This window comes from Polistes fuscatus, unplaced genomic scaffold (assembly GCF_010416935.1).
Source record: "Polistes fuscatus isolate 324 unplaced genomic scaffold, CU_Pfus_HIC Scaffold49, whole genome shotgun sequence".
Lineage (NCBI taxonomy): Eukaryota > Metazoa > Arthropoda > Insecta > Hymenoptera > Vespidae > Polistes > Polistes fuscatus.
This window is the reverse complement of record NW_025113128.1, coordinates 193,742-212,464: the sequence shown is the minus strand read 5'-3', so window position 1 is coordinate 212,464 and position 18,723 is coordinate 193,742. Positions and strand designations below refer to the sequence as shown.

The window sequence follows — 18,723 nt, the reverse complement described above, 5'->3', positions numbered from 1 at the left end:
CGTTAAAATCTCCAAGGATTATCATTTGTTGGTTACTTGGTAATGATCCGACTAAATTTTGTAGTTGGTCGTAGAAGGCTTCTCTTTCTTCCTTCGGTTTATTATCTTCGGGTGCATAAATTGACACTATATTTAACTTTTGGTCTTCCGCTTTCATTTTTACAACCAAGATTCGTGAAGATACGTATCTACATTCTTGTATGTTATTTTGATACTTCTTAGACACTGCGATGGCTACCCCTTCTTTTGCCCTGATTTGTTGTTCTACACCACTATAGATCACTAAGTAGTCTTCGTACTGTATTTGTCCTTTGCCTTTCTTTTTGGTCTCTTGTAAGGCGCAAATATCGATGTTATTATCTTTCAGTTCTTTCAGGGTTTCTTGATCTTTATTATTGAATGACTTGATGTTCCATGTAGCCAGACGCATTATATGTTCTTTCTTCCATTTCGTTGTCCATTTCCTTGCATGTGTCGTCATCTGTATATCCGTCCTTCTCCGAGGCAGAGTGTCAGTTCTATGAGCCGTAGTCTTTTTTTTACGTTGGGTAGGGAGCTAACCTGATCCAACAACCTTCCTCCTTTTCCCGGGCTTAGGACCGGCAACATGATCGCTGATCTGCGATCATGCAGGCGGAGTTCTTTGAAAATATAAAACAACAAAAAAAATCGATTTTTTCAAATTCTAGATCAGAATACCCCCTTAAACATTATAAAATTGCTGGCGATTATTTACATTCCAACCAAAGTTACAAACAATTAAATATATAAATAATATATGTATAATAATAATACATAATAATATATACTAAATAATATACATGTGTATAACATTTCTGAAGCTAATAGTTCTTATATTATTATAATTTCTGTTTTAAAGAAAGACACATGAAATAAATGTATACTACAGTTAAAATGCACATAAACTCAAACTGCAGGTTAAATGTAGTGATGTTTTTTAAATATCATATTCATTTAATATATTATCTAATGATAAATACATCAGACATTACAATTAGTTTTAATAAGTATTTTCTGAAGGTTTGCTAAAAGGAGTTAGGAAAAATATATATATATATATGTATATATTTAAAGGTAATTTATATTATTTTTATATACTTTCCGTTTCGTAATTATTTTGGTTAAGCTTAAAAGCTTAGCAAGTAAAAAGCTTAATATCACTTAATAATTTTCGAGAATATCGAATGTATCCATAGATTCTGAATTAATTTATTGTTATTAAATCAAATAAGATATTAACAAATTGAATTAGTTTTTAAGATATTTAAGCATTTTTTTATATCCAGTTTAAGGCAATTTTCCAAGTGAACTTTTTTATTCGAACAACTCGTACAATTTCTACAAAAATCATCAACAAGTATTAAATTAGAAACACACGAAAAACTAAATATCGCAGTTTCTTAAAAAAGAAAACAAAATGTAAAAATAGCTCTCTTGTTAGAATTACTCTCTTGTTAGAAATTAGATCTTGTTTATTTTCATTTAAAATACGTTATTATTTTAAACTTTTATCCAATAGTGTATACTATTATACTAAACATAAGGATTATTAAAAAAAATGTATTATTTATCAAACTAATTTATACGATTAAAAATAATAATAGAATTATTATAAAATATTAGTAAGCTAGCGTTCGTGGTGTGAATTCAGATTTTTTAACTGCTCTCTAAGGATTCTTTTTAACGATGTCTTTAACTATCGCAATATTAAAACCTTAACAAAAAGAAACTAACAATCGCAATTAGATTATCTATAGTTGTGTTCCAATATAAATACATGATTTTGGGGAAAATATAATGCAAAATTATAATTACTTAACGGGAATAAATTTTACTCGAAGTGGTTTGATAGAGTTTAAAGTTAAACCTGATGCTATTTCAACATCATCAATGCTATCGACTGATTCCAAGTAGAAATTTCGCACTATATGAGCTACTATCAGTTTGAGCTCTAGCATTGCATATTTTTGACCTGTAATAAAATAAACACGTAAATAGGTAGATACATTTGTTAGCTGTAATTACGACATATACCAATACAGTTTCTTGGGCCTGCGCTGAATGGAATATATGAGTAAGGATAATGTCCTTTAACATTTTCTGGTAAAAATCTATCGGGATCGAAAACATTGGGATCTGGCCAAAATCTTGGATTTCTGTGTACGCTATATATGTGAACAGCGCATATCGCTCCCGATGGGACTAAATAATTATCTAAAAAGGAATTAATTATTTCATTGGAATGATAAAGTTAAAATCCACGTAAAATGTAACTATATTACGTACTTAGTGCCAAATCATGAGTTAAAGTACGAAATATACTATGAACGCTTGGATATAAACGGAGTGATTCCTTTATACACCTATCCAAGTACGAAAATTCTTGGAGATCTGCGATCGTCAGATTGTAATTATCTTTAAGCATAATTGTGTTCACTTCGTCCCTTATACGTTGCTACGAATAAATATTCTATTAATTACGCAACAAAAATACTACGCGAATGTTTGCCGATCAATGTTTTAATTATTTATTGAATTGGAAGGAATACCTGGACATCTTGGTGTTTTGCAAAGAGACTCAAAGCAAACATTAATGCCATTGCCGTTGTATCGTGACCCTAAAACAAATGTCTCACATTAGGTTAAAAACTAAATTTCTGCTCCTTGCTACTATAGGGTACCGATTCTAATGAAGAAAAGTTTCAACGATAACGTTTAATGTTTCTTGTAGTTTAAACATTGTCCAAAGGGACTTAATCCTAACACATAAATGTTCCCTTGACCTATCAGAGATTTTGCAATCGATTGAAAATGAAGCGAGATAAGTTGTTCTTTGTGTTCTTTCATGTATTTTTTCAATACTTTTACCTCAACAAAATCGCAATTAAAACGCATTGCTTAATAATTTAAGCTTTTGTAAATGAAAATCTTTAAAAAATAAAAGATAGAGTTTCTTTCAAATGTTTTTAAAACGGTGAGTTGGGAGATGTTTCGCTAGAAGAGCTGTTTGATAACAATCCAACACAGATATCCTAAGAGTTTTTCAAAGCGTTATATGTTGCTTTAAAACACCTGCATGCAATGAAAACAATTTATAAGGATAGGAAATAAGTACAACATAATTAAAAAAACAGAAATTAACTTTTTTAGTTATCATTTTCTAATTATCTTTTATTTTTTGAATTAAATAATAAAGCTTACCTCAAACATAAAAGTATCTACTTCCTCTTGAATTCCTTCGTCATCAATTTGATTACCATTTAGAGAAGCTGCTATGAGTAGATCGAGCATAGAGAGTCTCTTTTTATGTATCGAATCTGTGAAAAGAATTTATGAATAATAATTTTTCGTAAAATAAGCATTTATTATATTACGATAAATAAAATACTTGTATTTGTTTCTTCCGAGTTTTGAAAGGAAGTGTCGAAATTATCCATTTCTTCAAATGGTGTAAATATTTCCATTACTTTTTTCGTGAAATCGTTTTCTTTCAGCAATTATCTATAATAAGTGTAGCAATTTGAAAAATTTTAAAGAATTCATATAATTGTAATTTGAGTTTTTTGCGGATTTGAGGGACTAACTTACGTCTTTTGAAAAACTGTGTAATGTGTTCAATACTTTTCTGTGAAGTCGACCAACTGAAGTAAGTCCAAATATACAGTGTATATAGTACCAAGGTCTTAAATCTGTCAAAACAAAAGTATTTCCCTTTCATCACATTCCTTCTCCTAATCGACTAATACACTCTATAGTAACCGAAATATTAATTACCTGTATTTAACGATTTCTCCGAAAGTGTGAACAGCTTCACGATACTTAGACTCAATTTCTTTTTTTTCCTTTAAAGAGGTACCGAGAGCAGTTTCTACAAGTGAGCTTGCATAAATTATGTTTCTTCTTTAAATATCAACAAATAAAGAGATACGTCTCGACTTACCACATATTATATTTAGTGTATGTTGCGTAATGAATGTTTGTAAATTTTTAACAATAGCGTCTCCTTGTCCTTCTTGTTTGAGGGATTCAACTAGGCAGTGTGCCTCTTTGTTGAAAGTAGTAACACTATGTTCCAGAATTTTAAAGTGGAATGCGGGTGTCAACATTTTCCTCCGTTTTTGCCATTTCTTACCTTACAAATGATACAAATCATTATATATGAAGAAATATGTGAAGTTTTCATGATTTTCTTGAACTATCACCTGTACTTGTCAGCAATCCATAAGATAACCAAGGCCTCAACATGTAATAAACATCTTCTTTATCAATATTTTCCGTGCTCGTCATCAGAACCTGTCAAGAAAATTTTTTTTTTGTTCGACAAAATTTCGCTATTGGTTTATGTATAGGGATCATAGCGAAAATGGAAGAAAAAATTTAGCCTTCTTCTGTCATGTAATCATTTTACCTTAATATCATCTGGATGAAGTAGAAATACTACAGAATATATAAGGGTCCAGATTTTGTAAATAGGAAAATTTTTATTATTTAGTTCCCAAATTTTTTGAATCACATAATGTGCTATAGAAAAAAAAAATGTTCGTATTATATAAATATAGAATTTGGTAGAAAATTATTCATTTAAAAGAGTTTTACTTCTATTAAAGCTTACAATCCTTTAAATGAAGCACATTTCCAATTATGGGATATGATTTTGGTCCTGGAAGACTGTTAAGTATTCTTCCAATTCTTCCATATTTTATTTTGCAGTGCAAAACAAATAGTAATAGAATTAAGCTTAAGAAGATCGTTAGGAACATCATATCTGAAAAATAAATAAAATAATTGTAATAAATGTTTTTAAATAGATAGTAAAAGTCTGCACGAAGACTAAAAGAAAACATGTATTTTTTATGTTTTTTAGCATACGTAAAAATAAAGAAGAGTTAACAAATATAAATAATATTCATCAGATTTACGAAGAAGCTAAAAAACTGACGATTGTATTCATTGTTACTAGTATTATATAGACTATTTTTTTATCTTTGGCGTTGATCTAACATAAGACGAAACTGAAAAAAATTGCGAAGAGAAAATTTTAGACGAAACGCGTCTAAACACGCAAAGAATAATATTAAAGTTTAGAGACATGAAAATTTCCGATATTAATTAAAAATTGCATTTACAAATTTATGGAACTGGTAATTGATACATATATGAAAATTACAAAAATATTTAAAATTTTATTAATTATTAATTCTTAAAAAAATTAATAATTATACTTGTTTCTACACTTCAGTTTCTGCGATGCCAAAGACCAATGCTGAAATTTGTTGGAGGTAGCTGGAGTTCGGAAGAAGCTAAATATGCAGCTAAACTTTCACAGCAAGGAGTGACAGTGCCAATAAAAACAAAAGTACAACCGTGGAACGCAGTCGAGCTTACAGACTACGAAATAAAAAAAAAGTGCGGGCAACTCCTTACGGGTTTTGTAATTGAGACTTCTTTATTGAATCATCACGATTGTATACATGTAATGATGTTGTATAAAATAGATGATATCGTCAACTTTCTGATTCGGAGAGATATAAACGCTAATAATAATTATTATTTATCCATTTTTTGTTTGATATTCAGCAACAAAAGCATCACGAACTGATGTCGTAGATTCAGCGTATGCTTGTGACTGTTGAACTGTAATTGCTATAGGTGGTGTAACCAATATAAGTGATAATTTGGATAATTAGATTGTGATGCTATTTTTATATGATTGATTGACTGATGGAGAGCAAAAGTACTACTGTAAAAGTATACTACTAAGTATACTGAATACAAATTATGCGAAATAATGTGAAAGACGAAGAGAATATGTAGTGATACGTAGTGTACTGGTCGGCGGTCCGTTATTATGAAATCGGTTTGGTATCGGTAGCCTTGCTGGTCTCTTATTTGGCCTTATCTTTTCGAGGAAGGCCAAAAATCAACAGAAGAAGCTCCCCTTTTTCGTTTTTCCATCTGGCTCGCTTGATCGTGTTTGTGTGTGTATGCATGTTGCCCAATGATGTATTTTTCTCAACATTGCTTAAGTAGCATTTATTTTTCAATAGAATGCCTAGGTATTATATACAATGACTAGGCAATCTGTAGAATGCCGGCATTTACTTTACTGATACCATATACACTAGACTTATATATATATGTATATATATATGTATGTATATATTAAAACTTTTTATTATCTTATGAAAGGATACTTACAGTTATTAAAATAGACAAATGATAAACAAGTTTAAGTTAGGATTTCGGTTAGGATTTACCAAGACTTTTCCCTTGTTCTATCTGAAACGCAATACGTGAATAATTCCTTAAAGATTAAGGTTAGATATAAGATTTGCCAGTAGCGCCAATATAAACTTTTTATTAAAGGTTGCATATGATGTTAAACTTTTTTTACTGCAGATAAAGGGAGTTGTATAATTGTGTTTAGCTCATTATTTGTGGTGGGGATCACCAATACCCCTGAGGCGCTATGGGCCATTTGTCTGATTATCAGTTACAACAAACAAGTAACTGAAAAAATTTTAATTACCGATTTTAGAATAAAGTTAGCGATGTATTTAATGAAATGTTCTGAAAATGAAGTTATCATTTTATTAAATAATTGCGTACAGAAAAAATGTCGTTACATGTCATGCATATTTCCTTGTATTAATAAAATTATTATTGCATGTTCTATATGTCATTATTTTCTTCAAACCTTTACAAAAACAATGGTACAATTTAAAAATTAATTAGTACTACTAAATATTAAAGACTTCCAAGTTATTTGTACAAATACTATATTGGCATCAGCAATCTTTACGTTTTTAAGAAATAAATCATAAATTTTATAGTTATATATTTTGATTTGCATGAAACTTTACTTATTTAATCTACAGATTCGTAACTCTATTCAATGTTAATAAGATGTTGTAAGTCTGTATAATATACTTATTATAATTAATAAAGTATTTAGTAATAGTTATTCGACGATATTAAGGAAGTCGTTTGTAAAACTTCATAAATTGAAAGATGGAATTTATTTTATCGTAACGAGGTAATAAAATTTGTTTTTTATTTTCGTTTCGTTTTGATGAAGTAAAGTTTCAATGTGCCCTTCATCAAATCTGGTGTTATAAATATATCTTATCATTTTTAAGTAATATTAAGAGTCATTGGTGGCTTATAATTTATAAATTTGTTATTATCGAAGTGATTTATTTTTTAGGAACTTTTTTTTCCAACTTTTTTGTTTAAACAATCGAGATAGTCTTTGAACTGTATATTTTTCATTATCTAAGCGAATAGCGTATATTTTAGCTCTTAATCAAACGAATTCAGCCGTAATTTACGATTATTTTCTTCTTTAATCGAACCTATTTTTTCTAATTCGCGCGCGAAATCTCATATTGATAGTTTCATAAGCATCCTCGCATTTTAATTCGTAGATTGGGCTGTCCGTATCGGTATAGATAATTTTACATTTTTCCGGTAAGCAAGGGATCATGTAATCGTAATGAATCTTTTATAAACGTAATTTAGATTTATTTAATATGCACATTTCTATGTAAAAGGGTATAAAAAATTTCATTATAATGTCATCTATTTTGACCGCGCGATTAAATTTTCGGAATAAATTGCATTTTTACCTACTTATTGGATTAGCAATTTAATCGTAATGAATCTTTTATAAACGTAATTTAGATTATTTAATATGCACATTTCTATGTAAAAGGGTATAAAAAATTTCATTATTAATGTCATCTATTTTGACCGCGATTAAATTTTCGGAATAAATTGCATTTTTACCTACTTATTGGATTAGCAATTTAAATTCTTTGCGATTACGAATATTTCCATTTGTTGTTGTAGCGACACTTAGAACAAGCTACACACAGGGTGGCTGATCTACGTACAATCGATCTTACTCGCGAGCAGTTCCAAACTCGATTGACCCCGTGTCTTACGCGTGGCACCCCAAGGCACTACCCTCACCCACGTTGTACAATTCGTAAGATCGTAGCTTCTTAGCGTATATCCAAATACGCGCCTCGATCATTTAGGTATATCGAAATGGTAATATGTTCATGACTTTAGATATTAAGCGATTATCGCGGTGCTGTTATTCGCGGCCTCCCCACTCTTCAAACCGCAGCTAAGCATCCCTACTAGGTCCATTAGTAAAGACACTCGTTTATCTTTCCGCTTGACGCAAACGAGGACGATTTTGAGTGACGGGAAGACGATACATACAGGCAAATCGAGAGAAAGCCGAACAAGCGAGGTATAAGTATCCCTTATACTTCCACTTCCGAGCGAGAGGTATATCACTGCAAAATTGGCAAACCGCCGTGAAAGAGAGTAAGCGAAGTGTAAAAGAACTCTTACATTTCCATCGACGAGCGAGTGGTGAGATTCATTATTGTATCTATATACAAACGAGCGAGCGAGAGATGAGCCGCGTGTTCAATCTTTGGTGGACGCCATTTCTTATTGTATCGAATCCATCAACCAGGGTTTTTAAGCCGCAAAGTTTTCTTCTGACAAGCCAATACAGTATTACACTTTCTAATGGCTCAAACAAGTTTTATTTTAATTTAACCTTTTTCTTCCTCATCGTTAGCTTATCACATCGCCATTGTGATACAGAAACTCCATGTTGGAGAAATCTATACACAATACATACTATATGCAATCTACGCTGCAGATTTACTACCTCAGAGTAGTCACGTAAACTACGGCAACTATTGCGGACTATACAGCTTTGTTATCATCGGACTGCGATCTCTTCAAACGCGACTGATATGCTTCTACGTCATATGCGAATAATAGAAAGTTGATGTCACAAAAATGGCGTGTAAATATCAACAAAAGTAAATGGACGCATATAACCATCACGCTGCGTAAACACACATGTCCTCCTATGACCATAACTGGAGCAGCTATACCAACCAAAGATACAGTCAAATACTTAATGTACGTATGTTTATTCATGATATCGTTTGCAAACCGATACAGGTTTCGTTAAACGGCCTTGTCCACGAGTGGCAAACCTATGACCCGCGCGTCAGATGCTGACCCACGCGATAATAATGAACCGACACTAAAAATTTATAATATTCTATTAAATGTATGGGAATGTTTATCAAATAATTTTAAATCAATTAAGAAACTTGCTCTTTTAACGATATTTGGATCAACGTATTTCTGTGAAAAATTATTCTTGTAAATGAATTTTGTAATATCGAAGAAGAGAAATAAGCTTGGGAATGTGAAAAACTAATGAATTAGCATTCAACAGTGAGTCCCTTTCCTTCCGAAAGAGATGAGGCTATAAAAGAAGAAGGAATACAGAAAGAAAGAAGGGATACATATGTCGGCGTAGGCGCATGCTAGAAGATACTATTTTGTGTCAAGAGTGGGAAAAATGAATAGAGGAGAAGTAGAGTAAATTGAGAAGAAGTAATATCTTACAGACGGATATCTTAGAGGAAGACCACTGTATAAACCTGATATTAAAAAACTATCCGAACATAAACAACAGAAGGTTTCTCAATAAGACTACTACAATTTATTTCGAACTTATGGCCTTTTTTTGATTCTCCGTTCCCAAAGTTGATTCGCCTCTTCCCTCCCACTTCCAAGGTCACCTCGCTTATTAAATACTGACCCACGAATTAGCGCTGCAATCGACGATAAGCCGAATTCGACACACACATCCATAAAAGTTCGTAATCACTGGCCTAGCCTATAACTCTATCATTAAGGCTACTCGTTCTTCTTTCTTTAATTAAATATCACGGACAAGAGTGTGTATGTGCTAGCCTGAAAATTTTGGAAAAGTTCATTTTAAGTCGCGAAGATATAAAAACGTATTTTACCAGCCCTCAAGCTTTAAGTTCTTTTATACGCTCCCGCTTAAACCTAGAAGTTTTTTTCTTCAGGCATTGTATTCCCTTTTATAATTTACATTTTAAATTTTGTCTCTAGAACATTACAGATTCTGAGGGGTACAATTCACGTTGTGTTGTCCCTTCACTGGTGGTGCGAACCACGCTACTCCGGCACATTTTGTATTTACGTTTCCCAAGGATAGTTTAGGAATGGATGTGACTTTAGATCTCCGTTATCGTGTAAGAGCTCAATGATGGATAGAACGTATTTTCTGAGATGTACACAGTGAAATGCATATGCTGTTACATATGTACGGAATATGTAATAAAATTAACGCATATGCATTATACGGAAATTATGCAAAATAACAAATACATTTTCGATAAATATAAATGATGTAATAAACTTCTGTCTAGTAATAAAAAAGTAATAAAAGTAAACGGTTACGCTCCGATACGCTATAAACTTGTGACACTTTCTATAATAATATTGAAATCCATGTTTATCAACACTAGCTGGCATAAGGACATTCAGTCAGAATAAAGACAATCAAATCATTTATAACATTCCATCACTAACGATAAAGTCGTATATTTTTATTAGATATTATTGTTCATGTATTACGAGAAATTCTAATGAGTGCTATTAACAATGACACCTATTATCAAATCAATTCCACACAGCAGTACAACTATTATATTTATTCCAATTTTTAATATTTCAAAGTTATTTACGATCGCAACACAGTACAACGAGATTTATAAATAATGAAATATTAACATTAATATAGAGAGTTATTTGAATACTTGGATATTCAGATTCGCTTGTATTGATAAGTTTTCGGTCACTGTTGAAAACTTTTAAAAATGGATTGCAAATTGAAAGTGGTGTTGCAAAGATTATGGATAAATTTTAGAAAAGGCACAAGTGTTAACAATACTGCAGAAAAAGTTCTGTCGTTGGATTATTATAGTTTCCTGACGAATGTTTAGCGACAATTGAATTCTGGTTTATTATTTTCATTGAATATGATATTTATTATCCTAATTTGTGTGTATCCATTAAACACCATAAGTAGTAGTGATTGTATAAAATTTTTATCGCAATTAATAACAACGAATTCTTTCTGGACTACTGCTCATTTTATGGATGCTTTAAAAGTTACCAGTAAATCTGTATATATGTAGTTATATGGAATATCTTTGCTACGTCCATATTTCGTAGGATGGTCTAAACTTTAGTAGAGAGAAAACACATTCTCCGTTCAATCGTTAGTAAATACGGACGTGTTTATCTACCGCTCCCGAGAATATAAGTTTTTAAATAATAATTACATTGAGATACAGTGTAACGTACGTTTTGTCTACATCGCAGATACAAGGGTGAGCGACCAGTGTACTAGCGAGTTAACACTGCACCCAAGCGGGTAACCGCGTGGTCAAGCCTATGGCAAAAAGTTTTGACCATGGAAAGTAACAATATCCCACCTTTTAAAATCGTTAATAACGGAAACAGATTCATTATTCAAAATACCGAAATAGGTCAACCGTCGATTGAAGCAAAACAATCCTCTATCCTTGCTCGTACAGAAAAGAGAATAATCAAAATAGATAATAGAAATTCGTGTATGGAAAGTGAGATGGATAAAGATTCGGAAGATTCGCAAAATTGGATTCCTGCTAAATCAATCAAATTACAGGGTTCAAAAAAGCTCAAGATGGGTGAACCAAAAAACAACAATAATAACTCTTCCGCACCATTACCAACAAAATGGCTTCAAGACATACCAATAAGCAACTCTTATGATCTACTCTACGATTCAGCAGAAATTCAAAACACTGCAAGAAAAGCTGTAAAAGAAAAAAAAGCAGTAAAGCCACCACTAATATACATCGATGCAAAAATCATCGACCCTCTGTTCGAGTTACTGGATGAAACAGCTGGTAAAAACAATTACGTAATAAAACAACTTAAGGACAACCAAGTGAAAGTACAAACTACAACACCAGATACGTTCAGAAAGGTAATAAATGCACTACAAACTAAAAACGCGGGATACCACACGTATCAAGAAAAAAACGAGAAGAGCTATTAAATCGTTATTCGAGGACTTCATCCCAAGTCCAACATAATTAAAATAACAAATGAATTAAACAAAATTGGCCACAAGGTAAGATCAATAAATAATATAATAAAATTCGATACCAAACAGCTGCTACATTTATTTCTTATCGAACTAGCTCCTCAGGATAATAACAAAAATATACAAAAAATTACTGCTACAGAAATCCTGCATGTGTAAAATGTGCAAAAAAACATATAAAAGCACTCTGTCCTCAAGAGGGCAAAATAGAAAAAGTCATATGTGTAAACTGCAACGGTAACCACCCAGCAAATTACAAAGAAAATTACTACAACAAAAACTGTATCCAACGCTGAGAAAAAAGTATTGGAAAAACCTTTTCTAGACGATCCTTACGAAGAAACTTACTACAATAAACAAAACATAAATGCCAACAGGGATAATACATCAATAGTTGAACTCAGCGAATCAAGAAGAAGCTACGCTTGGATAATAATGGATACACAAATAAAAATAGCGGTTTGGAACAGCAACGGATTACAACAACGAATTCGAGAAACCAAAGCATTCATATATACGCATGATATAGACATTCTACTCGAATCTGAAACTTATCTCACAGACAAAAACTATATAAATATTCCATACTACACCATGTATGAAACAAAACATCCTTCGGGTAAAGCGCATGGTGTAACTGCCATAATTATTAAGAACGAGATAAAACATCATCTACACAGTAAAACAGACCACGATTTCCTTCGAGCCACCACAATTACATTAAAAACACAGGGTAATTTAATTAAACTATCTGCTATCTATGCACCGCCAAAATTTAAAATTACAATCAACCAATGGAACAACTTTTTTAAGAAACTAGGTAATAAATTTATAGCAGCTTGCGACTTTAACGCCAAAGATCCAAATTTTAAACTCCTACATAACAAACGTAAACCTAGACATCCTCACAACAGGTGAACCAACACACTGGCCTTCAGCTTCTAATAAAACTCCCGACTTAATAGACTTCGGCGACCTAAAAGGCCCAAACCTAATTCAATTCAAAACCGAATCATCACTTGATCTCAGTTTAGACCATTCACCTATAATAATAACTTACCATAACAAACCTATCCTATATAAAAAATCACCAACGCTGTGCAACGGGAGCACAAATTGGGTGATCTTTAAAGAAACTTTAGAATCCAAATTAAACTTTAACATTCCGCTCAAGACCTCTTTACAAATAGAAAATGCAGTTAAAAACTTAACAGTTGCTATACAAGAAGCAGCGTGGGTATCTACATCCCAAGATGTTTTATCCAGAAAAATTCCGTCATATCCTAGCATTATTTTGCATAAAATAAAAGTAAAAAGGCAAGTTAATGCTAGGTAGCAGAAAAATAAAACAAAGAGTAATAAGAGATTACTAAACAAAGTAACCAAAGATGTTAAGCAGAGCATACGGGATCACAACAATGCAGAATTCGAAAGATACCTGACATCACTTTCACCTCACGAAGATACAAATTACTCTCTCTGGAAAACAACAAAAAGATTCAAAAGACCAGTAAAATCATACCAGCCATACGAAATCTTGACGGCTCATGGGCTAAAAGCACAGAAAAACAAACGGAAACCTTCGCAACAAACCTAGAAAACATATTCACAGCACACAACTTCAATATTCATACGTACACAGACACTAACGTAAATGACGTCGGAAGCAAAACACAATCTCATGAAAACATCAATAGTACAACAGCCGAAGAAATTAGAATAAATATCAGAAATAAAAATAAGAAAAGCATCAGGTTACGATCTAATAAATGGCAGAATACTAAAGGAACTGCCACCTAAAGCAATTAAGATGCTCACAATAATATTTAATGCAGTATTACGAGAGTCCATTACTTCCCAAGTACTTGGAAACTTGCGGAAATTATAATGCTCTCTAAACCTAATAAAGATGTAAACTCTTATAGACCGATATCGCTCTTACCATTACTATCTAAACTGCTGAAAAAAATAATATAGAATAGAATGAAAAGAATAATTTCTGTCAAAAACCTGATTCCTGACCATCAATTTGGATTCCGAAACAAACACTCTTCCGTTGAACAAGTACACCGACTAACTAACACTATAATAACATCTTTAGAAAATAAGGAGTACTGTTCTGCCGTCTTCATAAATGTAGAAAGAGCTTTCGATAAAGTGTGACATCAAGGATTACTATAAATTATAAATAAACACTTTCCACACTCGTATAACAAACTCCTAAAATCTTATCTTTCCGACATGACATTCTACGTAAAAATAAAAGACACTCAATCGAACATCAAATTAATCAAAGCTGGGGTTCCGCAGGGAAGTATCCTCGGACCAATTCTTTACACCCTCTATACAGCAGACATACCAATAAATGCTAACTGTACAGTCTTAACATTTGCAGACGACACGGCAATGCTTACCGTAAACAAAGATCCACAACAAGCAATTTAACTGTTACAAAACCAAATCAATTCACTCGAAGAATGGTTACATAATAGGAAGATCAAAGTAAACTCTACCAAATATAAACACATTACGTTTACACTGAGGAAAAACAAAATACCAAAACTAAAATTATATAATACAGAAATTCCACAAGTATCTACGATTAAGTATTTAGGACTACACCTAGATTCCAAACTAACATGGAAAAAGCATATAAATGCCAAAATCGAACAAATTCGTTTAAAAAGGCGACAAATGGCTTGGCTAACATGCAGAAAATCGAAACTAAGCATAGAGAATAAACTAATAATTTAAAAAACAATTATAAAACCAATCTGGACATATGGATTACCGCTATGGGTTATAGCAGCGAAAAGTCACATTGCCAAGCTCGATGCTCAACAATCCATGACCCTACGCACAATCGTGGATGCTCCATGGTACGTCCGTAATGAAGAGATAAGAAAGTACTTAAATATTCCCACGTTACAAGAAGAAATAACCAAGTAAGCCGGCGGATACAAAATAAGAATCGATACGCATATAAACCCGCTAGCCAACGAAAACTACAACCAATATATCCTTAGAAGGCTCAAAAGAATCCACCCAGGAGACCTAGTAAAAACTATAAGTAAATAAAATAAACGACATTACCGACGCTTTCTGATGGAGAAACCGTCCACGTGTTATTTTTTTTCACTTATATAACAATTTACCAAATGTCTACAGACAAATTGTAAAGATGTATGGAGTTAATAAAAAGAAAATGTGATAAAACCAATTTTGCAATTGTTTGAAGAGTTTCAAAAACTTGACTGTGGATAGGCAGCATTAAGAAGACTGTGTTTGCTTGTATGCATTAACAAAAGACAATTTTTAACAGAAGATTGCGATATTGCAACATTACAACGTTGCAACGTACAACGTTACAAAAACACAAAAAGAAGTTTATTTGCGAAAAGTAAAAAATCATGTTTATAAGTAATGTTCGTTAAGCAACGATTATCAAATACAATTTTTAAGAAAAGAATATTTTTTGATCGCGAAAAATAGATCGATTGCGAAAAGATCAACAAATCTGCGATTATTGTTCCTACAGAGAAAGACAATATACTAAAATTTAACAATTCAGATCGATGCTGTACTTTTTCAAGTAATTCCTATGAAAGATTTAACAGTGGAATAGTATACAAATTTTAAAGAATCGACCGCTTACCATATTTGCGAAAAACAATTCTAGGATAACGATATTAAAGTCACAAATCATTATAATCTAACTGGTATTTACAGAGGTAGTGCACATTCTAACCGTAATCTAAATTATATAAATTCTTTCGTAGTACCAGTTATTTTTTAAGATTTTTTAAAGATATTTTTTAGATCCATAACTTATTTAAAAAAAGAATAGCGTTTCTTTGTCTTGTAAATTATTTAAAGACAACCATTATAATTAGATTTGATTGTGAGGGTATAACCAACTTTGAGATGCTCTATTATGGCTCTCTTATTGCAATATTTTATATTAACGAAAATAAGACATTTGTGGGTAGTGCACATCTGTTGTTGTATTTCTTAAAGAAAAGAACGAAGATAGTAAATAATGTGAATTTTTGACTTTTTTCTTTCAATATTTTTATAGAATTGAAATTTGTTTTTATCTATTTTATTAAGGGGGAATTCTAAAAATTCAATATACGCAAAAATTTATTTTTTTTTGTCGGTGTACTTTTCATCTTACTTAATTTGGGAATAGTTTTAGTAAAATTAAAAAATAACAAATGCCAAAATTTTGGGTTCCATTCGACTTCGGTATTCTTGCGATATTCTAATTTTGCCCCTGTAGTAGGCTACCGAGATAGCAGGCGTGAGTTACATGACACAGTTTAGTAAGCTTGGAGCATCCAATCCATTAATCATTGCATTTACTTGTGTTATTATGTGTGTGTCACCTGTATCCTTCACTTATTACCTTTCACTTGATCGTCCAGCGAGACATATATATACGATGTAACACGCGCAACTAGTCGTCTACCTTGAATCAATGTTAATAAAGATAATTAAAATAAAATATAGAAGAATAAATGTAGTCCATCAGCGAAAAGAAAAACTGAAACTAGAAGAGATAGGCTCATTAGAATTACACACTTCAAATGTGAGTAATTCCTACACACCTTATCTCCTTATTGTCCATCTATAATTAATAATCTCTTTTAAATGATATTCATTGAAAAAATTTGTAAGGCTTTACTGGACTTACCAATATGATTACTGAACAAGATTTTTTGAATTGTCACCATAATAATACATGAAATATTACTTCATAAACTTTAATTAGGCAACAAAAATTAACTCGTTCGGTCTTTTATCGCCTTTTCTTATTCTACTCGTTTGCGTCATCTTTAACATTAGTCGTCATTCGCGATCACATATATGAACGATTTTTTATAATAAATTTTTTGTTACAAATCGTTGTTTGTCTGTTTTTTTTGCAAATTGTAATGCATATAAATAAGGTAAATTATTATTTTTTTTTACTTTGAAATAAAACAAGTTTTTAAGATTATGTAAATGCTGCATAAGGTCGCAATAATTAGCCTATAAATTGAACGCAAATGCTAAACTATAGAAGTAACTAAGAAAATTGCGTTTTATAGAATGATCGATTGGTTCTTTACCCGAGATCAAAACTAACGTATATTGTGTATAATATGATTACTTGTATACCTTGCAATTTAATTACGAATCAGTACAAATCAGATTGATTCGTACCGCGATATATGGAAACCACGTTGAGTGAACCTCGAAAGTATGTAAAATCACTTGTTAATCAGTTTGAATTCGTTCTCAAGTAAACAAATAGTTCTTCGTAAACAAATAGCTCTAACTCAGCGAAAAATCTATCGATTTTAAATTTGTTTTTTTAAATTATAGCTTTAATCTAGCATTATAACGAAAAAAGTCAGCTAAGCTCAACAAAATTTTTTGCAATTTTTATCGCCAAAAACGATTTTTTGTTTTTTGGCATTAAAAATAGTCAATATTAAATTATTAATATTAATAAATTAATTTAAATAAACATTAATAATTAATATTAAAAAATTAATTTTTTTTTAATATTGACAGATTCTATAGACCAAAATGCGTAAGGCTAGGTAAAAATTAAATATACAAATATTTTTTTTAATGGAAATAAGCAGTTTTGAAATATTAAATACAATGAAAAAAAATACAATGCGTGAGCAGGTATTACAACTGTTTAAAGAGTGTTTTGTATCTAATTATTTTAATATCAGTTTTTTTTCTTGCTAATATAGAGATATGGTAAAAGTTGTAGTGAATAATACATTAAAGTAATTTTATTTAGATTAAACAGACATAATGTTACACATCTATTTACTTACCATCTATTAGTTGTCGCTGACTCAAACAGAATTGAACTGAACTAAATAACAACTGATCTCTTCTCTTTTATATTTTTCTTCTGTATTTCTCGAAACTTTCTGACCATTTCCGAACACGTAAAACATATAAATTATTAATTTACTTCCAATTAGAAATATTCGAGATATTTCCGTGTAACATTGCGTAACTAGACAAACAAATGCATTTCCGAGAAACGATCTCTCTCTTTCATCGTTTACTAGTAGATTTGTTTTATCTTTGTACAGTTGTAAGGAGTCTATTAGGATCGTACATTGCTAAAACACTTATACCAAATAACAACTCATTTTTAAGAAAACAAGAAAAAAGATTTCATATTTTTTATTATACACATATTCTTTACCCGATTAATCAAGTTGCCGATAGCAGAAGTAGTAATAATCTGAATTTTAAACCGCTTTTTAAGATTTTATTTTTTGTGATTCCTTTTCTATCTTTTCAAGCGAACCTATGATCCGTGGATCAGACGACTATCAGCAAACATCTCTGTACTAATTCACGCGCCGATATTGATCCAACAGTAAGAAATGGAAATATTATATTAATTATATGACAATATTAACCAAATAATTTTAGATCATTGAAGATACTTGTTAACTCGTTTTAACCGTTAAACGGTGACCTCAATACGGCCAATAGTAAAAATACATAATTAGAATAAATATTGATAGTGATGAATTTTTAAATGATACCATTGTTTTTGTAAAGGTTTAAAGAAAATAATGACGTATAGAAAATGCAAAAATAATTTTATTAATACAAGGAAAATACGCATGACATGTAACGACGTTTTTTCTGTACGCAAT

General features: G+C 31.3%; 1 protein-coding gene across 1 annotated transcript; it reads right to left on the bottom strand.

The window, feature by feature from the left end:
- Positions 1-1,604: 1,604 nt before the first annotated feature.
- On the bottom strand, positions 1,605-18,171 carry LOC122521794 (cytochrome P450 4C1-like). The gene is made up of 13 exons (XM_043642534.1): positions 17,878-18,171; positions 4,634-4,786; positions 4,430-4,542; positions 4,224-4,314; positions 3,962-4,153; positions 3,796-3,889; positions 3,610-3,710; positions 3,410-3,508; positions 3,223-3,338; positions 2,571-2,639; positions 2,308-2,476; positions 2,056-2,235; positions 1,605-1,993 (listed from the first exon to the last, which is right to left on the bottom strand). Exons 2-13 carry the CDS (start codon positions 4,782-4,784, stop codon positions 1,833-1,835), a joined length of 1,536 nt encoding a protein of 511 aa, XP_043498469.1. The 5' UTR covers positions 4,785-4,786; positions 17,878-18,171; the 3' UTR covers positions 1,605-1,832.
- Positions 18,172-18,723: the final 552 nt, after the last annotated feature.

Coding starts and splice junctions, on each gene's coding strand:
- LOC122521794 (XM_043642534.1), bottom strand. CDS start 4,784: ATGATGTTCCTAACGATCTTCTTAAGCTTAATTCTATTACTATTTGTT. Junction 4,154..4,223: donor TGGATTGCTGACAAGTACAG/GTGATAGTTCAA, acceptor ATCATTTGTAAG/GTAAGAAATGGCAAAAACGG. Junction 2,640..3,222: donor TAGATACTTTTATGTTTGAG/GTAAGCTTTATT, acceptor CATTTGTTTTAG/GGTCACGATACAACGGCAAT.